The sequence below is a fragment of the Heterodontus francisci genome, chromosome 9 (assembly GCF_036365525.1).
Source record: "Heterodontus francisci isolate sHetFra1 chromosome 9, sHetFra1.hap1, whole genome shotgun sequence".
Lineage (NCBI taxonomy): Eukaryota > Metazoa > Chordata > Chondrichthyes > Heterodontiformes > Heterodontidae > Heterodontus > Heterodontus francisci.
The window spans coordinates 91,220,968-91,244,085 of NC_090379.1; the positions used below are offsets into that span (position 1 = coordinate 91,220,968).

The 23,118-nt window shown below is 41.7% G+C and overlaps 1 protein-coding gene across 1 annotated transcript; it reads left to right on the forward strand.

Moving 5' to 3' along the window:
- Nucleotides 1-5,473: 5,473 nt before the first annotated feature.
- On the forward strand, nucleotides 5,474-20,286 carry churc1 (churchill domain containing 1). The gene is made up of 4 exons (XM_068039480.1): nucleotides 5,474-5,591; nucleotides 15,366-15,501; nucleotides 16,794-16,864; nucleotides 17,800-20,286. Exons 1-4 carry the CDS (start codon nucleotides 5,553-5,555, stop codon nucleotides 17,890-17,892), a joined length of 339 nt encoding a protein of 112 aa, XP_067895581.1. The 5' UTR covers nucleotides 5,474-5,552; the 3' UTR covers nucleotides 17,893-20,286.
- The last annotated feature ends 2,832 nt before the right edge of the window (nucleotides 20,287-23,118 follow it).

The following is a 23,118-nucleotide window of genomic DNA, read 5'->3' on the forward strand; positions in this document are numbered from 1 at the left end:
TTATTAATTGAATTCAAATTCCACCATCATCTGGGATTCGAACCCATGTCCCCAGAGAATTAGCCTGGGACTCTGGGTTACTAGTCTAGCTGTCAGGATACTGGACATTGACCTCCATGGTTCTCTGCCTATGATCACACAGTAGTTTGAGGTTAATAGAGTGAAATATTTTTTGGATCAGAGAGAGTGCAGAGTTGACATGCATTGCTCGCAATGTGATGTGCATGCAGTCAATGCCACTTTGCACCATGGGGAAGCCTGGAATCCTAGCGAAGCTATGTGCTTGCTCTGTCTGCTTCTCTCTCATTACCTCCCTTATGCAATAGTGGGTAGCAAACTGCAAGATGTTGCAAATATCTCCAGCTCCAGCATGGAAGGAGCCAGACACATCAAAATTCATTGTCATGGTCCACCCTTACAACCTGCTCTGAGGTTGCAGTTGTGGCTGTAGCAGGTGACAGATTTCAGTGAGGACATCCTTACTGAAGCAGAGAGACCACACATATTGTTCATCGCTGAGGTTCAGTTAGGAGAATTGCTCCCTGAACACCCTGGGTAGATATAGCCTCCTGTTGAGAGCCCTTCTCCCTCTCCTCCTCTTCTAGCAGCTTCTTCTGCTGTGCATGGCCTCTGTTTATTTTCCAAGTCGTGCTGTATTCCAATGGGAATGGCGACTAGTGCACCTATGTCTGGGAGCAACTGGTTTGTGCAGAAGCTGTGAAGTCAGCAAAAATTCCTTCAGGACTACCAACAACTAACCTATAAGCAACTGATGATCCCTTTAATCCTTCCTTCTGCTGAACATATGTTCAGCTGTACCAGATTAAGAGAGGGTATTACCGAGTCGAGAAGGCTTTGTTGCCTGCCTGTGCCAGGGTCTGCTTGGGGCTGGACAGGAACTTGCAGTGGGAGGGGAAGTATCCAGTTGTCGTGGTCCATGTAGATACCAACGACATAGACAGAACTAGGAAAGAGGTTCTGCTTAGGGATTATGAGCAGTTGGGGGTGAAATTATAAAGCAGAACCACAAAGATAATAATCTCTGGATTACTACCTGAGACACGAGCGAAATGGCATAGAATAAATAAGATGAGAGAGTTGAATTTGTGCTCAAATATTGATGTGGGAGAAATGGGTTTTGATTCATGGGGAACTGGCACCAGTACTGGGGAAAATGGGAGCTGTACCATTGGGATGGTCTTCGCCTGAACCATGCTGGGACCAGAGTTCTGGAGAGTCATATGTCGAGGACGTTAGAGAGGGCTTTAAACTAAATAGTTGGCAGGGGGAGGCGGGCTGGAGGGGAAGGGATCAGGTGAGGGGAGATGTGATAAATTAAAGAGAAAGGACAAGGCAATAGAGCAGGGTAGCGTTATGGGTAATGATAACCAAAATGTGGCAGGAAGGCACAAAGCACATAAACTGGAGTGCACCAGCAGCTGAGGCCAGAGTTTGCAAGAATTAAAATAAGTGGCTGCAGAGATAGTAGGTGCATTGTGATCTTCCAAAATTCCCTAGATTCTTGCAAGAAAGACAGAATTAAAGGCTCAGTAGCTGAATGCATGCAGCATTTGTAACACAATGCATGAACTGATGGCACAAATAGACATAAATATGTATGATCTGATAGCCATTTCAAAGACGTGGTTGCAAGGCAACCAAGATTGGGACCTAAATATTCAAGGGTATTTGACATTTTGCAAGGACGGGAAGCTAGGAAAAGGTGGTGGGGTAGCTCTGTTAATTAAGGATGACATTAGTACAGTAGTGGGAGATGACCTTAGTTCAGAAGATCAAGATGTAGAATCTGTTTGGGTAGAGATAAGAAATAGCAAATGTAAGAAGTCACTTCTGGGACTAGTTTATAGGCCCCCTAACAGTAGCTACACTGTAGGATAGAGTATATAGGAAAAAATAATGGGGCCTTGTAAGAAAGGTACTCTAATAATTGTGGGTGATTTTAATTTACATATAGATTGGATGAATCAGATTGGCAAAGGTAGCCTGAGAGATGAGTTCATAGACTGTATTTAGGACAATTTCTTACAGCAGTACATTCTGGTGCCAACCAGGGAGCTGGCTATTTTAGACCTGGCAATGTGCAATGAGACAGGATTAATTCATGACCTCAGAGTAAAGGAGCCTCTAGGCAACAATGATCATAACATGACAGAATTTCATATTCAGTTTGTGGATGAGGAGTGACCAGTATCTCAAACATAAATAAAGGCATTACAAGGATATGATAGAATTGGCTAAAGTGAACTGGAAAAATAGATTAAAAGGTAGGACAGTAGAGAAGCAGTGGCAGACATTTAAGGAGATATTTCATAACTCTCAGCAAAGATATGTTCTATTGGGAAAGAAAGACTATGAGAAGGATGCATCATCCATGGCTCAATAAGGAAGTTAAGGATAGTATCAAATTGAAAGAAAAAGTGTACAATATTGTGCAGATTAGTGGTAGGTCAGAAGATTGAACAGATTTTAGAAACCAGCAAAAAATGACTAAAAATATTGAGGAAGAAATTAGAGTATGAGAGAAAGCTAGGTAGAAATATAAAAACAGATAGTAAGAGTTTCTACAAGTATTTAAAAAGGAAAAGAGTAACTAACGTGAACATTGGTCCCTTAAAGAGTGAGACAAGGGAATAAATAATGGGAAATAAGGAAATGGTGGAAGTGTTGAACAGGTATTTTGTGTCTGTCTTCACTGTCGAAGATACAAAATGCATCCCAAGAATACTTGAAAATCAAGAGATAAAAGGGAGGGAGGAATTTAAAACAATTACAATCACTAGGGAAAAGGTACTGGGAAAACTATTACAACAAAAGGCTGACAAGTCCCCTGGACCTCATGACTTCCAACCTATGGTCTTAAAATAAGTGGCTGCAGAGATAGTAGGTGCATTGGTTGTGATCTTCCAAAATTCCCTAGATTCTGGAAAGGTCCCAGCAGATTTGAAAATTGCAAATATAACTTCTCTATTCAAGAAAGGAGGGGACAGAAAGCGGGAAACTATAGGCCATTTAGCCTAACATCTGTCACAGGTAAAATGCTGTAATCCATTATTAAGGAGGTAATAGCAGGACATTTAGAAAATCATACTGCAATTAGGCAGAGCCAACATGGTTTTGTGAAAGGGAAATCGCGTTTGACTAATTTATTAGAGTTCTTTGAGGAAGTAACAAACAAGGTGGATAAAGGGGAACCTGTAGATGTGCTGTACTTGGATTTCCAAAAGACATTTGCTGAGGTGCCACATCAAAGATTACTACACAAAATAAGAGCTCAAGGTGTAGGGGTAACATATTAGCATGGATATCCGAAGAAGGGTCACTGACCCGAAACGTTAACTCTGCTTCTCTTTCCACAGATGCTGCCAGACCTGCTGAGTGAATCCAGCATTTCTTGTTTTTGTTTCAGATTTCCAGCATCCGCAGTATTTTGCTTTTATATTAGCATGGATAGAGGATTGGTTAGCTAACAGGAAGCAGTGAGTAGGGATAAATGGGTCATTTTTCAGGTTGGCAAGCCGTTACTAGTGGAGTGCCACAGGGATCAGTGCTCGGGCCTCAACTATTTACAATCTGTATCAATGAATTGGATGAAGGGACAGAATGCATGGAAGCTAAATTTGCTGATGACACAAAGATAGGTAGGAAAGTAAGCTTTCAAGAGGACATAAAGAATCTACAAAGGGATTTAGATAGGTTAAGCGAATAAGCAAAAATTTGGCAAATGTGAGTATAATGTGGGAAAGTGTGAACTTATCCACTTTGGCAGGAAGAATAGAAAAGCAGTATATTATTTGAATGGAGAGAGACTGCAGAACTCTATGATACATCGGGATCTGTGTGTCCTGGTACACAAATCACAAAAAGTTAGTATGCAGGTACAAGAAGTGATTAGGAAGGCAAATGGAACGTTGGTGTTTATTGCAAGGGGAATTGAGTATAAAAGTGGGCAAGTGTTGCTACAGCTGTAAAGGGCCTTAGTTAGATTGCATCTGGAGTACTGTGTATAGTTTTGGACTCCTTACTTAAGAAAAAATATAATTGCATTAGAAGCAGTTCAGAGAAGGTTCACTTGACTGATTTCTCGGATGAAGGGGTTATCTTATGAGGAAAGGTTGAGCAAGTTGGGCCTATACCCATTAGAGTTTAGAAGAATGAGAGATGATCTTATAGAAACATAAGATCCTGAGGGGACTTGACAGGACAGATGCTGATAGGATGTTTCCCTTTGTAGTGGAGTCTCAAACTCGGAGACGTGGTTTAAAAATTAGGGGTCTCCCTTTTAAGACTTTGATGAGGAAATATTTTTTCTCTGAGAGTCATCAGTCTGTGGAATTCTCTTCCTGAGAGAGCAGTGAAGGCTGGGGCATTGAATATATTCAAGTATGAGTTAGATTTTTGATCAACAAGGAAGTCAAGGTCATGGGGGGCAAACAGGAAAGTGGAGTTGTGGCCACAATCAGAACTGCCATGATCATATCAAATGACAGAGCAGGCTAACTGGCCGAATGGCCTACTCCTGCTTCTAATTCTTGTGTTCTCCCGTGTATTAACTGGAACATAGTCATAGAGAGATACAACACTGAAACTGGCCCTTCAGCCCACCGAGTCTATGCCGACCATCAACCACCCATTTATACTAATCCTACATTAATCCCATATTCCCTACCACATCCTCACCTTCCCTCAATTCTCCTACCACCTACCTACAATAGGGGCAATTTACAATGGCCAATTTACCTATCAATCTGCAAGTCTTTGGCTGTGGGAGGAAACCGGAGCACCTGGCAGAAACCCACGCAGTCACAGGGAGAACTTGCAAACTCTGCACAGGCAGTACCCAGAATCGAACCCGTGTCGCTGGAGTTGTGCTGTGCTAACCACTGCGGCACTGTGCCGCCCATGGAACTTCAAAATTGCAGCACTTATGTCAAATTAGCGTTGCACATTCATAGACACCATTATCTGCCTGCTCTGCATACCTCCAATGGCTCTTCACTGCGTATGCTAACACCCTCACCAAAATGGTGTCCAGCATAAAACACTGTAAATATACGCCATTTTGGTCCTTATGTGACAGCTGGAGCATCCAAATGACTACCATGCCCAATCTAGAGCTGCAACTGTTACTTTGAACTGCTGGAGAACAACTAGGTGACGTGCTTCAAACTGGAGAAGGGGACTTTTAGGGCAAAAATCAGGAATATCTCCTTCACTTCAAAAATTGTGATCAGCTTCCAGGTAGAGCATTGGAAGGGGAAAAACCCTGGAATCATTCAAGAAACAACTGATTGTTACTAAGGGATGATGCTAAGATTTGTCTGCCTGAATAAACCTCCCCACTGTTAATTACCTTGTTCCAAATACACTCCCCGTCTTGGTTTGAATGCACGAACTTTATTAATAATAGCTGACAAATGAGTTGTCGCGCGCACTAATCTCGCGAGAATCAAGCGGGGAGTGAGGTCATCAGTCGGTGACTGTCGCTGGCTTAGGCGGCGCCGGTTACCGCAGTGACCGGGAATCGGTCCAGGATGTGTGCGGGCTGCGTTCAGAAGGAATATCCCGAGCGGGTGAGAGCAGCTTCGGGTCCAGGGGGGACGGGAGGTGGTTGGGGATTGGGAGGGGGTGTAATATTGAACATTTGCTGCTGAATAGGAGGCCACTCGGCCTATCGTGTCTCTACCAGCCAATCACTTTAATTCCACTTTCCAGCTCTTGGCCCATAGCCCTGTAGGTTTCAGCACGTCGGGTGGATATCCAGGTATTTATAAATGGGATGAGAGTTTCTGCCTTTACCACCTTTTTAAGGCAGTGAGTTCCGGACCCTCAAAACTCTCTGGGTGAAAAATTACTCCTCAGCTCCCCTCTGATCCTTTGTCAGTTATATTAAATCTGTGCCCCCTGGTTATTGACTTCTCTGCTCACCAAATGCATTACTTTACATTTCTCCAGGTTGAATTCCGTTTGCCGCTTTTCTACCCATCTGACCAGTCCATTGATACCTTCCTGCAGTCTACAGGTTTCTTCCTCACTACCAACCACATAGCTAATTTTTGTATTATCGCAAACTTCTTAATTGCAGGGCCACAACTAAGTTTAAATTATTGATATATACCATGAAAAGCTAACAATTTAATATTGAGCCTGGCCGAATCCTCCTGGCAACGGCCTTCCTGTCACAAAGGCACCAGTTGACCATTACCCTTTGCTTTCTTCCTGCTGCTGAGTCAACCTCAGATTCAACTTGCCTTTGGATCGGATGGGCTCTAATTCTGACCAGCCTGTCATGTGGGACCGTGTCAAAAGCCTTGATAAAATCCATGTAGATTGCATTGAATGGGCTACCCTCCTCAAAAAATTTCAGTTTCGTCACACACAACATTCCCTTAACAAATCCATGGGACTGCCCTTGATTAATCTGTGCCTTTCTAAATGACCATTTATATTCTCCAGCAGAATGTTTTCCAACAATTTGCCCACTGCAGAGTTCGGTTGACTTGCCTGTAATTACTCAGTCTGTCCCTTCCTCCCCTTTTTAAATAGCAATACAAAATTAGCCATCCTCTGGCACCATGCCTGTTGCCAGAGAGCATTGGTAAATGATGGTCAGAGCTTCTGCTTTTTCCTTCCTTGCCTCTGAGTGGCCTGGGATGCATTTATTCACCTTCAAACATGCTAAACCCCTTAATATTTCCTCTTTCTATGTTTATACCGTCCATTATTTCACACTCCTCAACTGCAGCATCTCCATTGTCCCTCTCTTTTACAAAAACAAAGTGCAAAGTATTCATTAAGAACCATGCCTATGTCTTCTGTCTCCACACGCAAGTTACCTTTTTGGTCTGTTATTGGCCCTATTTTTTTCCTTAGTTAACTTCTTGTTCTATGTATTTTTAAACCACCTTTGGGTTTCCCTTGATTTTACTTGCCAGTATTTTTTTCATGCCCTTGCTTTGCTTTCCGAATTTCCTTATTAACGTCATACCTGCACATTCTGTATTCTTCTAGGCTTTCTGCAATATTGAGCTCTCAGTGTCTGACATAAGCTTCCCTTTTTTTGCCTATGCTACTCTACGTCCTCTTTGACATCTTGGTGGGGGTGGTCTAGATTTGGGAGGCCCACCTTTTTTTTGTGGGAACATTATTTGTTCTGAACCCTCTCTATCTCCTCCTCGGATACCTCCTACTGCTCTGACACTGATTTACCTCCAAGTAAATGTTTCCAGTCCAGTTTTGCCAAATCATATTTCAGCTTAGTAAAATTGGCTTTTCCCCAACTTAAAACTTTTACTCTTGGTCTGTCTTTGTCCTTTTCTATTACTATGTTAAATCTAACTGAATTATGATCATTATCACCAAAGGGCGGCACAGTGGCGCAGTGGTTAGCACCGCAGCCTCACAGCTCCAGCGACCCGGGTTCAATTCTGGGTGCTGCCTGTGTGGAGTTTGCAAGTTCTCCGTGTCTGCGTGGGTTTTCTCCGGGTGCTCCGGTTTCCTCCCACAAGCCAAAAGACTTGCAGGTTGATAGGTAAATTGGCCATTATAAATTGCCTCTAGTATAGGTAGGTGGTAGGGGAATATAGGGACAGGTGGGGATGTGGTAGGAATATGGGATTAGTGTAGGATTAGTATAAATGGGTGGTTGATGGTCGGCACAGACTCGGTGGGCCGAAGGGCCTGTTTCAGTGCTGTATCTCTAAACTAAACTAAACTAAAATGCTTTCCCACTAATACTCTTCCACCCTCCCAGCTTCATTTCATAAACTGAACCTAGAACTGCCCTTTCTCTTGTTGAGCTTGCTAGGTTGCATTTTAATATTTCTGGTCCCTGTATGCATCTTACATTGATATCCCAGTTAAAGTTTCAGTAGTTGGAATCCTCCACTATTACTGTCCTGTTGTTTCTGCACTTCTCAGCAATTTGCATATATATTTGCTCTTTTGTCTCCCTTTGACTGTTTTGGGGTCTATAGTATACTCCCTGTAGTGTGATTGCCCCTTTTTCATTTCTCAGTTCAACACGTATGCTAGAAGGATCATCCAATGAAGACCTATCATTGCTCTTCACAGCTGTGATTGTTTTTTTGACCAATATTGCAAGTCACCTCTCCTTTTTCATCACTCTCTATCCTGTCTGAACATCCTGTAACCAGGAAGGTTGAGATACCATTCCTTCCCTTGTTTAAGCCATGTTTCAGTAATAGCTATGATATCGTACTTCCAAGGGTCTATCTATGCCCTCAGCTCATCTGCCTCATTCATTAGACTCCTTGCCTTGAAGTATGTACCACTAATTACTGAACAATTCCTTTTGTTGCTTATTTTCCAGCCTTTGTTTTCTCTTCCCTCCATTCTTGTTTACTAATTTCCTGCTTTCCATTTCCAGCTTTTAGTTTTAGTTTAGTTTAGAGATACAGCACTGAAACAGGCCCTTCGGCCCACCGAGTCTGTGCCGACCATCAACCACCCATTTATACTAATCCTACACTAATTCCATATTCCTACCACATCCCCACCTGTCCCTATTCTTCTCTGCCTATGTTCAGGTTCCCACCCCTCTTCAAAGCTAGTTTAAACCCTCCCCAATAGCACTAGCAAACCTTCCTGCTACGATACTGGTCCCAGCTCTGTTCAGGTGCAACCCATCCAGCTTGCACAGGTCCACTTTCCCCAGAACCAGTCCCAATACCCCAGGAATGTAAAGCCCTCCCTCCTGCACCATCTCTCCAGCGATGCATTAATTTATGCTCCTATTTCTGTATTCACTAGTGTGTGGCACTGGGAATAGTCCAGAGATTGCTACCTTTTAAGGTCTTACTTTTTAACTACTTTCCTAGCTCCTTAAAATCCACCTGCAAGAACTCATCCCTCTTTCTACCTATATTATTGATACTGATATAGACCATTATATCTGGCTGCTCACCTTTCTCTCTCAATGCTATGCAGTCACTCAGTGACACCCTTGACTCTGGCACCAAGGAGGCACCATACCATCCTGGAGTCACATCTGCAGCTGCAGAATTCTCTCTCTGTCCCCCTAACTACTGAATCCCTGATCATTATTGCTTTTCTGACCTTCCTCCTGACCTGTACAGCTGAGTCACCTATGGTGCCATGGATCTGGCTATAGCTGTACTCCCAGAGGAGCCATTGCCCTCACCAGTATTCACCAGTTAGAGAGCGAGATGCACTCTGGGACTCCTGCACTACCTGCCTAGTCCTTGTCTGACTGGTGGTCTCCCAAGCTCTCTCTGCCTGCGCAATCTTATGCTGTGGGGTGAGCACATCCATCAAAGTGCTCAGGCTTGCAGATGCACTGCAGTGACGCCAGCTGCTGCTCAAGCTCCAAAACTTGGAGCTTGAGCTCCAGCAGCTGACAGCACTTCGTGCATATGTGGTTGCACAAGTGTCCTGGAGTACCCACATGGCACAGGATGTGTGTTTGATGGGCCTGAAGTGCCCTGCCACTATTGATTATATGAGTAGTTGAAACTTAGCAGAAATAAACTTGACTCAACTACTTGATGTAATTTAGGTTACAGGCAGGTTCAATTCAATATTTACTGTAACTTAGTGACGCTGCTCCTCCTTGTGATATTATGATCCTGTAGTTTTTTTTCGGGAAGTATGTGACGTGTCTTTTAAGGCTGGAAAAGGATCAGTACTGTTTTAAGGCAACAAGCTCCAGGGACTGAGTCAAAGAATGCATTCTCAATGCCGTAGGATACAGCCAGCTTCAAATGTGCTTTCCCGTTGCTGTAGCCACTGCGGACCAAGGACACGAGATACAATGTTGCTGTTGACATTTGAAACTGGCTTAAAAAACTGTTTTTTGACACAGACACGGACAGACAGCTGAACCAGCATGAACTTAGCGGAGTTCTCTGATAGTTTAAACAGAAGGGAGGTGAATTTTAGACTAATCACTTTTTCACCCTCAAAACAATTCTAAAGCCAAATTGATTCATTGAAAAGTTTCTGCAAGTTGTTGGTTGCTGAATTCATCGCTGGAAGAAGAGCATCACTTCAACTTCTGAAAATAAACTACTGATTGTTCTACTGTTGAAGAACCTTTTTTCCCCATCGGATGGCTGTGAGGACTTCAAGCAACCTTGGACTGTTCAACATTGGAAGATTCCACTTCGGCAGGAGCGTCAATCTGCAAGGACACTAATTTTTTCTATTTTAAATTTTTATATCTTAGTGTTTAAGAATTTAGTTTTTCTAGTTAAACCGTTAATTTGTTCGAGAGACACCTGGTTTGGTTAGCTTTATTCAAGGTTGGTAGATGGTCAATTTGACTGTGGTTTTCTTCAATTTGGAAAGTTTACAATGATATGTTAGGTGATCTGTGGAGGAGCGGGATTGAATCAACAGTGCATTTCTCCTACCACAATCAGAATCATATATTTTGATTGGGGGCTTTGTCTTGAGTGGTCGTTCGTAACAATATGATGTCCTCCTCTGGGTTTGCTGTGATGTCACCTCAGATTCCCTTGGTGTTTATTTAATCTGTTCTGCCGTTTCTGCTGTTGCCTCTCTTTAAATCTCAGGCCTCTTCTGTCATATTCTGCACTGTCTAGGTGGAGGCTTGGGGTTTGTGGGCCCCAGGATCTGGGGTTTGGAGGATTTGGGGCTGGGACTGATGACTGCGGTTTGGGGGCTGGTTAATGTGTCCATAAAATAAAGATGGAGGGAGAATGGGCTGGGTCATTGCGGACAGGGGGCCCCTTTGGTGACAGTGGGCTTGAGTTGTCGTCTGATCAAAGCTGCTGACTAGAAGTGATATCAATTCTGATTGAAATATGCCTGTCTTTGCTGCAGGGTTCTTTTTTATTAAAAACATACATAAGTACAGCTGGACATGTTTAAATGTGTTTGGGAACTATGCCACTCGCTGAGATCTTGAATTTCACTCCCATTTTTTCCTTGAAATTGGTATCTAGGTGAGAGGGGTATGTTAAATGAGGTATATGGTCTCTGAGATGGTGCCGCAGTGTGTATGTGTTCCAGCATGCTGTGCTGCAATGTGACAGATGATGGATCAACAGTTCTTCATGAAGTAGAATTCCAATCAAGCTTCATGATGAGGAACTGGATGGATGGGGTTCCTAGTCTGAACTCATACCTTAAGATTTTTTCTTCTACCCATTTGTTCCTTCCTGTCCTGAAGGTATTGAATTCCTGTTGAGATTTGGTTTCATGGTTGTCAGTTCTTTATTAACGTGTGAGCCTTCACAGTAGACTATTCAACCATGTTGGCCAAAACCCAGTCTTTATCTAGTCACAGAATGCTACATCCAGCAGTGATGGGTGCAGGAACCCAGGCTGATTTCTCTACACTATTAAGGTGTTAGTGCTAACTGCTGCTTTCGTAGCTAACATTAGTACATTCAACATTTGTCCTTGACTCAGCACAAATTGATGATCTCACTCAGCAAGTCATAATATTGGAAAGTGGCAAAAGTTAGAAATGTGCAATAGGGGTTGTGTTCAGACATTTTGGGGAACACTCGTTTGTGTTGGACTTGAGAGTATTTGATGCTCATCCAAGGTGCCAAAATTGGAAAGATCTAATTTAATTTCCCAGTACCAATTGACCACTGCTTTATGAGCACAAAACAAAATTCACTGAGGAATCGAACATATCCCAGTTACTGTGGAAATGAATAGTAGTGTTGTATATGTAAGATCATTGCAATGAGACAGGGATTAATTTAAATGGTCTGATATCATAAGTTGCAAGAGTGGAGTACAAGTTTTCAATCTTCCAGCTCCCAAGATTGTTGTTCTCTGGGGCTGCCAGCTATTGTCCTGTATCTAAAGAATAAAAGTGGTGTTCATTAATAAATTGAATGGTTTGCTGGTTATATGTTTGATATTTTTGCTGGTTTTCTGTTATTTTTGTCTCTGCCTTTAGCTGTGTGACTGAGGGTAAAGAATGATGTATGTGTTAGGCTGATATAGTGAAGAGTAATGTGAGACATGAAGATAGACTGCATCATGTGACTAGAATGATGTGCACCTTTTTTTGTCTGATAGCAGAATGCAGGGAAACTGGGGTGGTAGTTCATATTGCTTGCAAATATGTTATCCATCCTCCATGGCCAGTCTATGAGTAAAAATATTACAAGCCAGTTGCCACTTGTTTTATTGCCTGCCAGTATGTCTGCAGGTTAGCTCTGGTTTATTTTAGTATGTTCTCTCCAGTGTATTCTCTGGACTTTATGGCTGCAGAAATTTTAAAAAATCAATTTGCTTGATGGCTGAGTGGACAAATGTACCACATGTTACAGTAATGAGTCATACAGCTCAGGAAGAAGTCATGTTTTAGTTTTGGTCATCCCAGAGTCAGGCTGGATTTACAGTGGGGGTATCGCAGTTCGAATTCTGTACCTATGAACAAAATGATCGAGGGTTTCTACTTCTCGTCGCTATCCACTGTGTCCTGTAACATAATGCATATCGGTGGATGTTGGGTGAGGCTGGGGTGAAGCTTGGTTGTGCTGCACCCAACCGCTGCCATGTTTGAATAGCCTGCCAGCAGTCACCGGCTGGGCTTATGAAAGAAGAATGGCCACTTTGAAGTGCAGGAGGACAGCGGCATCCTGTGGAACTTTTCCCTATCAAGGCAGGTATTGCATATTTGTTCCTTTTTTGCTTTTTTTAAACAGAGAGAACTGTTGCATTTTGCCACTGCGTGTCTTTCACAAGAGTAATGCCATTGCACTTAAAGCGCTGCTCAGCATAAGGGGGATACCAATGAATGGACTGAAGTAAGATTTTATTAAGAAAAAATTGAAAGACATTATATCACAAATATTTATTTTGCTTTGGAGCTGTGTGTTTGCAGTACACTTTAGAAACAACAGTGGTGGTGCAAAGTTCCTGCTGGCAAGATCCTCAGATTAGCAGCATAATGGGCAGGAATGTGATGGCAATGTCGCTTTGTTTGGTTATCAGCTCGCACCTAAAATTTTTGGATGTTGGCAGAGTTCAGATTGATTGTGATGATCTGTTGGTAAATGGCCTTCATTGTCCGTCAGGGGCATCACATTAAGATTGGTTGCTGGATAAGTTGTTAGAGGGCTGATAGTGTCAGTGAAGCCTTGCCCCAGAATGAGTTAAAATCTCCGGTCAGAAAAAATCACCTCTGCATCAAGTGTAAATTATAGCCAAAGTGATATCCTGGAAAGCCTGAATCTCACTTTGAAATTTACAGTGACACCTGAGCCACTTGTGTCATGTAACCAGGCTTTAACTTTGATTTTTAAATAGGTTGTTTCACAAAGTAACTCTCCTGGCTGTAAAATAAGTCTATCTTCTACCTGAGCATCTATCTAAAATATGTTTGATGAGTGGTCTTAGAACTCTGACGATACTATACCTGTAGATGGCGCAATCAAGTAATGTTAAATGACAAATTGGAAATAATGGGACGTCACTTAATGTTATGTCTATGCCAAAAGGGTACTTTTGAGTTAATCTGCAAGCCAGTGGAGAAAATTGCAAAGTCAAAGATTCATGAGAGATGAATTTCAAATGAACCAGAACCCCTCCCCCCAAGAAGTAAGTTGTGGATTGTATTAAAACCCCCTCACCAAAATAAAAAGCTGGCCGAAATTTCTATTTGTTCACCACCGGTTGCTTTTCCCATTGCAACTTACCTATTGGTTGCCAATTTCTTTTTTTCCTAACCTTCCACTGTTTGCAGTTCTTCCTCAAAGGCTACCTCTGTTCTGTTCCATTTCTCCTTTTTGCAGAAATCCTTTCCCCATTCTAACGCTGTTAGGCCTAAAAAAAAAAAAAATAGGTCTTCACTACCCTTGTGCAACATTATGGGAGAGCAACTGGTGTTTGCATCCTCTGTAAACTTGAGCTCCTCCAAAACTTTCCATATCCTAACTGACAAAGTCCTGTTCACCCATCACCGCCCTGCTCACTGACCTACATTGCTTCCTGGTCTGGCAATGCTTCAGTTAAAAAAATTCACAATTTTGTTCAATCCCTCATGCCCTCACTCCTTCCTATGTCTGTAGCATCCTCCATCCAAACTACCCTCCAAGATCTCTGCACTCCTCAAATTCTGGCCTTTTGCACATCTCCAATTTTCCTTGCCTCACAATTGACGACCATGCCTTTAGCTACCTTGGCCCTCAGCTCTGTGATTATCTCCCTCAGCCTCTCACCTCTCTCTTCTTGCAGGCGATGCCCATATCAGTGAATGAATAAAAAAAAAATCTCCACTGCACCCTATCCAAAGCCTTGACATCCTTTCTAAAAGTGGTGCGCAATACCCCAGCTGAAGTCTCACCAGTGATTTATAAAGGTTTAGCATAACTTCCTTGCTTTTGTACTGTGTTCCAAAGCCAAGGATCCTGTGTGCTTTTTTAAGCAACCTTATCAACTTGTCCTGCCACCTTCAGATATTTGAATATGTAAACCCCCCCCCAGGTGTGTCTGTTCCTTTTAAGATTGTAACATGTGAGTACATTTTCCCTTGTTGGTTTCAGCTATCTTTTCCCTCTTGGTATCTGCCTATAAATGTGATGTGGGTGTGATGGTCCTTTGAGCAAACGGCCTTACAACATGGATTCTCCTTCTCAACCCGAACTCTTAATGTACCTGAATTGTGCTTACCATCTGCTGCGCTGCCTGTAGTTTTATAAACTCAGTTGGGAAAATTTGGGAAAAAGGTCACCTTTTCCGCCTTTGGTTTATCTTTAGTTTTTTTTTTAGAAATAGGAGCAGGAGTCGGCCATTTGGTATTTCAATGCGATCTACATTCAGTACGATCATGGCTGATCTGATTGCGGCCTTAACTCCACTTTCCTTACCCCATAAACCCTTTACTCCCATGTAGCTCAAAACTCTGTCTAGCTCAGCCTTGAATATATTCAATGAACCAGCCTTCGCTGCTCTCTGTCAGGAATTCCACAGATGAATGACCCTCTGAGAGAAGAAATTCCTTCTCATCCCTGTCTTAAAGGGAGACCCCTTATTTTGAAACTGTGCCCTGTAGATTCCCCCAGGTCAGGAAACATTATCTCAGCATCTACCTTGTCAAGCCCCCTCATAATCTTTTATGATTCAATAAGATCACCCCTCATTCTTCTAAACTCCAGTGAGTGTCGGCCCAACCTTTCCTCATAAGGCAACCCCTTCATCCCAGGAATCAACTTCTTTGTAGCTGGTTGCAGAATGCAGGGCCCTGGAATGGGTGTCTCTGGGGAAATTGTACATGTTGAAAAGATATTTATAAGGGCTGGAGGGATAAGTAATAAAATAAAAACATGGATATTTAAGGTCCTGTGTGAATCTCCATTTTTTAAATTCCCATACAGGGTAACACCTGCTTGGAGAATGGCTCCTTTCTACTAAATTATGTGGGTTGTGCTGAGTGCAGTAAAAGAGACTTTGTGCTAATTGCTAATCGTACCCAAGATGATGATGATGGAGAGGAAATTGTTACCTATGACCGTAAGTTACTGGCATTTGTCTGCTATAAGTCATGTATTTTGAAGACTCAAAAATAATTAGTCTGATGCAAATTTAGGTTTTTGTTGCAGAATTTCCCAGTTCTTTTACTGTTTAGACGTAGAGATGGCATAGAGTCATAGAGAAATACAGCACTGAAACAGGCCCTTCGGCCCACCGAGTCCGTGCCGACCATCAACCACCCATTTATGCTAATCCTACATTGATCCCATTTTCCCTCTTACATCCCCACCTTCCCTCAATTCTCCTACCACCTACCTACACTAGGGGCAATTTTTTACAATGGCCAATTTACCTATCAATTATAAGGTTTGCTTTTCTTGGTGAGTTGCAGAAATACAGAGAGGGATGTTAGTCTGCTGGCATCGCTTGACCAGCTGGGGTTGGCAGAGGAAAGACCTGGTTAATGCACAAAGCCCAGCTGATGGGGGTCAGATCAGAACAGGCTACTCTGACATTGGACATAGCAGCCAGGATGAGCTGCCACAGATGCAACCTCCTGGACAGCTGGAGCTGCAAGAGGAAGGAGGCAGTACCCAAGACATCGGGTGCACAGCCCAAGAGTCAGCTATCTGCAAATGTCAAACCGCCAGTCCCTTAGGAGGCTGTGCCTATCCAGGCAGATAGTCTCGGTCCTGTGTGCTCTGATCCACTATGACCTGACGTCTCATGGCCCCCATGAACGTCCCCTACCTGCAGCCATCAAGGTCTTCATCGCCTTGAATTTCTATACAACCAGACTGTGAACCTAGGTGTCATCTTGCAGTCACAGCTCATCAGGCAGGTCACGGATGCCATTTTCAGGAGGACAGGGGACTACAACCACTTTGACACTAGAATCACTGACCATACCCATGTGGTAGTGAAATATATTAAGCACCAAATGCATTATTTTCCTGTAATCATTTTTGATTGGCATGCTTTTGTAACGACCATTAACCCTTCAACATGCCATCAGCATCATTCAGTGTTTGAGAGTGCTCAACATGCCATTGGCTGCTGCCAGGGGAACACAAATCCTGAAAATAAAGCTGTACCCATGAAGTTCCCAGCAAGTAGTATATAAAATATCCAGAGTGATTTCAAGGCTCTAGTTTCATCCTGGGGTTTCAGTGACATTTATTTGCTGCTTGAGGTTTGCTTTTGCAGCTTACATAATGACACCTCAGGTATCTATTTTTGTTAATATAGTGTGCTGCACTGCAACATCATGCCTGAACCAGATCCATTTGTTTCTTTCTCAACTCTAATCTGTGTTCCATCATCTCTTCCAGATGTCTGTCAGAATTGCCACCATATTATAGCACAACATGAGTACACATTCACTGTTGTTGATGATTACCAGGTAAGAGCTATTCAGTGCTTTCTAAACTGCAGTTCTGAAAACAATTTTCCACTCTACCACATCCAGCAGCATGATATACTTCCATGCAGAGGCCATGTAATGTGGTGTAATTTTGTTTTTGTTTGTCTGCAGTAGTATATCGGACAGAGTTTTAGAAAAGCTAGCAAGATTGTATTGAGATTCTCCCTTCTTTGAGCTTAAAAACTGGTTTAAAAGTCAGTTAAATCCAGACAGCTGCTGATGTTTTTCCACGCTCTTTATTATCTAAGTGTGATCTCTTTATATAATTGAACAATATATACTGCCATGACACAGTGATTGCTAGGCCTGCTCTGATTTGTGAACACTTCACCATGAGGAGCATAATATAAATTCTAGAGAGTGCACATTGTTGATCAGTATCAGTTTGAGTGTCTTTCTCTTAGGACTTGAGCACTTAAGGTCCAAGTACTCTAACTTTGTATATAAGGAAAATCAGCAAACTAAAGTTGGTCAGGAGCACTTGTAAGAATTTTAGACCAGTGCAGCGGAGTCCTTTATAATTTCAAGTTGACTGCATTGAAATGGATGCCGCCTTGGCTTGTTGGAGGAGTTTTAAAGTGCTGCATTTTTGGAATTATCAGACATGAATCCCCTGTGAAGTAATCTTCATTGAAAAACCTTCCCGCTAAAATTACCTTCTCTTCCAGTTTAATGACGCTTAATTCTTTAACCATTCTCTGATCAGCTGGGAAAAGGGAAAGTGTTTCCTTCAGATATTGACCTACATGCATTTTTTGTTTTTGTTTCACCTAGGAAGGAGTTCAGATATCATGTTCGAAATTCAGATTAAAAATTGCAATGCACAGTAATAAAGTTTAACATGGAGTTGATAGTCATTACAGCAATACTGATTTTGACTTAAATATTCAACATTTTTCCCCTTTTCACACCAGGAGTACACCATGTTGTGTATGCTATGTGGAAAAGCAGAAGACTCAATCAGTGTGTTACCTGACGATCCCCGGCAAATGGCTCCTCTCTTCTGAAAACTCTTGTTTCTGCACAATACATGGCAAACAGTTTGGATAGGGCATGAATTAGCAATTCTAGCTGGAGAAATGAATGTCAAGTTGCAATACTGAAATGAATTAAGATTTTAAATGAAAACCAATGTTAATTTTTAGTCGTGACAAAAGGAATTCCATAAATAAACCTATTCACCACCTTTTCCCAAAATGAAGTTAATTTGTTTTTATTCATGCGAACACTGCCTTTACCAGCACTGACTCGTATCTGTATCATTTCATACCGATTCTTATGTGTCTTATTTCAGATGTATAACTAATGATCTTTCAGGTTGAAGCAAAGGCAAACTCTCCGAGAGGAGATAAAAATGCTTTTACTTTTAATCCCATTTACAGAGAGTGATGTCAAATGGACCTGTACTGCATTTATATATTATCCTTTGCCTCACTGGAAGACTGATCCTGTTGTTTTCTGAATTGGCCGCCAACAGGTCCATAGAATAAAATGTTTCTTTATCTCTTGATTTGGATGAGGATGCCATGCTGTACAGATTCAGCACATTTAGTAGGTCCCAGGAGGAGGTTGTCCCAGCTGCAGAATACAACGGCGCAGTGGTTAGCACCACAGCCTCACAGCTCCAGTGACCCTGGTTCATTTCTGCCTGGGTACTGCCTATGCGGAGTTTGCAAGTTCTCCCTGTGACTGTGGGTTTCTGCCAGGTGCTCCGGTTTCCTCCCACAGCCAAAGACTTGCAGGTTGATAGGTAAATTGCCCCAAGTGTAGGGATGTGGTAGGGAATATGGGATTAATGTAGGATTAGTATAAATGGGTGGTTGATGTTTGGCACAGACTCGGTGGCTTCAGTGCTGTATATCTCTATAAAACTATATAAAACAAGGCCTCTGCTGCAGCTGACTGCAGGTCAACCTGTTGTTTTGAGTGGAGAAACCCATATTGGTGATAGACCAAATAAGTTTAAAGCGCCTTTAAATTGAAGCATATCATTGCAATATGTTAAACTTTGCTCTAAACGTTGTTGTGTAATCCCAGTAAGGCAGTTGGGTTTAAATTATTTATGTTCCTAGAAAATTTCACAATGCTGTAAATGAAAAAAAATGTACTGAAGTGAACTGGAATGTTATCTCTTTCAGAAAATGATACTAAAATGTGTCTTAGAGCATATGTAACTTGGGGAGAAAGTCATATTGTGGCTGTTGGAACAAAGGTGTTCCTTAATTTGATGGCTTTGGTAAGTATTGTGTCCTTCAGAGGAAATAGAAATTTGCATTACAAAGAGCTCCCAAAAGTCTAATTTGGGCTTTCAAGTGCTAAGAATTTATTATCCTGTGTTCACTTCTGTTCCATTTAGCTGGATAATTAAGTTCAGAAAGGGTGATTCACCGAGGCACTGCACTAGTCATTTTATCTATTTGTTCTTCCATTGAATGAATTGAAGTTTTCTCTTCTGACAAAGGGCAACTTTGATGCAACCTGAACCATCAAATCTGTCCTATTTTGAAGTTTGTACACTTTCCAGTAACTAATATTCAGTGAAATAAAACCATATCACAGCCATATAGTATGGATCATGAAGTGGATTATTGCTGTAAGCTAAACACAAGCCTGTTAGCAAATGCAATCACAAACCACTTTAAAATAGATGTGCAAAATTAGACCGCCATTCTTTCTAACTCTTAACTAGACGTACATTTCCAAGTGGTTCAGCAGATTCATGCCATTTCTGCAGCAACTTATGCATGTGGCACCTGAGTGGTTATTTAGCAAACAACTAGCCAAACTTGTCTTGAATCAAGTTCTGGCTTGCTTGTTGCCCATGTCATTTGTAAGTTATCAGATGCAAAATATATATGGAGCTTATGTATCTTTTTAAGCACTCTGTAAAGTCAATTCAATCGCTTATTTATTTACATCAGCCAAATCACTTGGGCAGCAATATATTTTCCAGTCCATGAACTTGCAGGCTTATTGGCACTTTAGATTTGATTTTTAGAACCGTTATTTCCTAGAGACAGCTGAAGTGAAGGATGGACAAAATCAACTATACAAGTCATCCTGGGCCCTGTTCTTTGTTGCTGCCCTCTGTTGCCCTTTTTGTTGTGCTATACCATCTCAGCTTAGCTGTAAAAATTAACATTTTAAAATAATTTTGTTAATCTGTAATTTGCAGTAGTTTGAAGGGAGTCTTTCTACAAAGAGGTTGTGTTGACATTCCTAAACTATTTGTGGTTTATTGCTGTCATTACTCCAACTGGTAGCTGTTATCTTAAAAAAAAATTAGAGCTTTTTAAAATTGTTATAACTTTGGTACTGTAACTTGCTGAATTGTATTTTGTCAGTTTTGGAAAAATCTTCTGTTACATTATATTCACAATAAATAAAATGTTATTCCAGTATTTAGATTATGGCTGTTTTTGTTACTATACTTGATTTGATTTGTTAGTTTTTAGAGTGAGTGGGGTTGATGTTTAATAGGTGCATGAAGTCTGAAGAATGTTACCCTGCAGCCAGACAACTGTTCTATATTGCATGTAAAGGACTGAGTAATGCAATTGAGCACAAGTTGCAATTGCTGCAGTGAAGTTATTGATGAGATACACCATTCTAAGCAGTGCTCAGGCATTGGACTCATTACTTAATGTCCAAATCTTTCAAATAAAAAGTAGCAAATTGAGTATTTTCCTAAAATTATACAAATAAAAAGACGGATTGAAATGCAACTACCTTTTATAATCATTGTGGTGTGAAATACTAAAAGGATTTGAACCACTTTTGTGAACATGCACTCCTGGTTGATTCCTGCACCACCTGCCTCTTCCTAACCTGTAGAATGACCATCCACTTACGGTCCTGAGCTTTCTGTAACCGTGAAGTGACCACCTCCATAAATGTGCATATGCAAGATCCAGAATATTCTTAGTCTCCCCTTTGTTCTACTGTAATTTCAGCTGTGGAGGCATTTCCTGTATACATGGTCACCCATAAGAGCTGGAGCATTCTGGAGTTCCCACATGGCACAGGAATTGCAGGCAATGGATTTCAGTTGCCCCTCCATTCTATTTAGAGACTAATATAGGCCTTTCATCTTGGTATCTCTTTAACTCCTATTAGTTATTTATTTATGTAAACCAGATTCTTATCTAATACAATTTTGGATCCTTTGTGTTAGTGTCTGTTACTTAGTTTATTTTGGCCCCCTATTTATTTATTTACTTTAACTAAATAGATTTGATGTGGTTTGGAATTAGTAATCAATTATTTTTGACTCTTTCTTAATCTATTTACCCTTTTATTCCAGGGCTCCTCCTGCTCCTCCACCTTACCATGATGTCACTTTCTCAAATGTTCTCCGTGTTCCTGAGGCTCTTGAGACTTCTCATGTGGTGCTTCAGGTTCTCTCCTCGCTGTTATAATTCCATCTATTTTAATTCAGTTTACATTTAGCTTGTTCTCTTGTCAACAGTTAAGGTTTTATTGAGTTGAAACTAAAAATGCAGTTTCTTTCTTCAGGACCTCAGTGATGGGCAGAAGGGTCACCGCATATCTCATATCTTGGTTCCGAAATGTACATACTTGGGTCAATTTCTGCGCTGCCTAAGCTGTGGCATGTTAATTATTGGAAATGAAATATTTTTCAGTTCAGGAACCCAGTGTTGGAATCAAGCTCTTCCAAGCCATATATAGAAACATAGAAAATAGGAGCAGCAGTAGGCCATTTGGCCCTTCGAGCTACCTCTACCATTCATTATGATCATGGCTGATCATCCAACTCAGTAACCTGTTCCTGCTTTCCCCCCATATCCTTTGATCCCTTTCACCCAAGAGCTATATCTAACTCCTTCTTGAAAACATACAATGTTTTGACCTCAACTGCTTGTGGTAGCAAATTCCACAGGCTCACCACTCTCTGGGTGAAGAAATTTCTCCTCTCAGTCCTGAAAGGTTTACCCCGTATCCTTAGACTATGTGGAGGGAGAACTTTAGATTCCTGTAACACTGGGACCAGCTCTGGGGGAGATGGGACCTGTACAGGCCAGACGAATTGCATCTAAATGGAGCTGGGACAGATTTCCTAGCATGCCTCTAGCTTGGAGGATGAGTTCATAGAGTGTATTCGTGACGGTTTCTTTGAAGGATACATCCTGAACGAACCAGGGAGCAGGCTATTTTAAAACCAATAATGTATAATGAGACAGGAGTAATGACCTCATAGTAAAGGATCCTCCGGCCAAGAGTGATCATTACATGATAGAATTTCGCATTCAGTTTGAAAGTGAGAAATTTGGGTCTGAAACGATAGTGTCTTAAACTTAAATAAAAGCAAATACGAGGATATGAAGACAGAGTTGGCTAAAGTGGATGGGGAAAATAGGATAAAAGGTAAGATGGTAGAGAAGTAGTGGCAGACATTTAAGGAGATAGTTCATAACTCAACAAAGATATATTCCATTGAGAAAGAAAGACTCTGAAAAGGATGCAACATCCCATGGCTAACTAAGGAGGTTAAGGATGGTATCAAATTGAAAGAAAGAAACAAACAATGCTGCAAAGATTAGTGATCGGCCTTAAGATTGGGGGAAAAAGCATTTGATAAAGTGCCACACAACAGAGTTGTGAGCAAAGTTGTAGCTTGTGGAATAAAATGATCGTAGCAACACAGCTATGAAATTGACTGAGTGACAGGAAACAGTACAGGTTAATGGGCATTTTTCAAACTGGGGGAAGGTTTGTTATGGAGTTCTCCAAGGGTCTGTGTTTGGACCTTCGCTGTCCCTGACATGTATTAATGACCTCGACTTTTGGTGTACAGGGCACAATTTCAAAATTTACAGATGATACAAAACTTGGAAGTATTGTCAACAGTGAAGCGGATAATGTAGATTAGATTAGAGATACAGCACTGAAACAGGCCCTTCGGCCCACCGAGTCTGTGCCGACCATCAACCACCCATTTATACTAATCCTACACTAATCCCATATTCCTACCAAACATCCCCACCTGTCCCTATATTTCCCTACCACCTACCTATACTAGTGACAATTTATAATGGCCAATTTACCTATCAACCTGCAAGTCTTTTGGCTTGTGGGAGGAAACCGGAGCACCCGGAGAAAACCCACGCAGACACAGGGAGAACTTGCAAACTCCACACAGGCAGTACCCGGAATCGAACCCGGGTCCCTGGAGCTGTGAGGCTGCGGTGCTAACCGCAGATCTTCAAAAGTAC

Excerpts from the sequence above, each read along its gene's own strand:
- churc1 (XM_068039480.1), top strand. The coding sequence starts at position 5,553 with ATGTGTGCGGGCTGCGTTCAGAAGGAATATCCCGAGCGG. Across the intron at positions 5,592-15,365 it reads AGAAGGAATATCCCGAGCGG|GGTAACACCTGCTTGGAGAA; the intron begins GTGAGAGCAGCT and ends ATTCCCATACAG. Across the intron at positions 16,865-17,799 it reads CTGTTGTTGATGATTACCAG|GAGTACACCATGTTGTGTAT; the intron begins GTAAGAGCTATT and ends TTTTCACACCAG.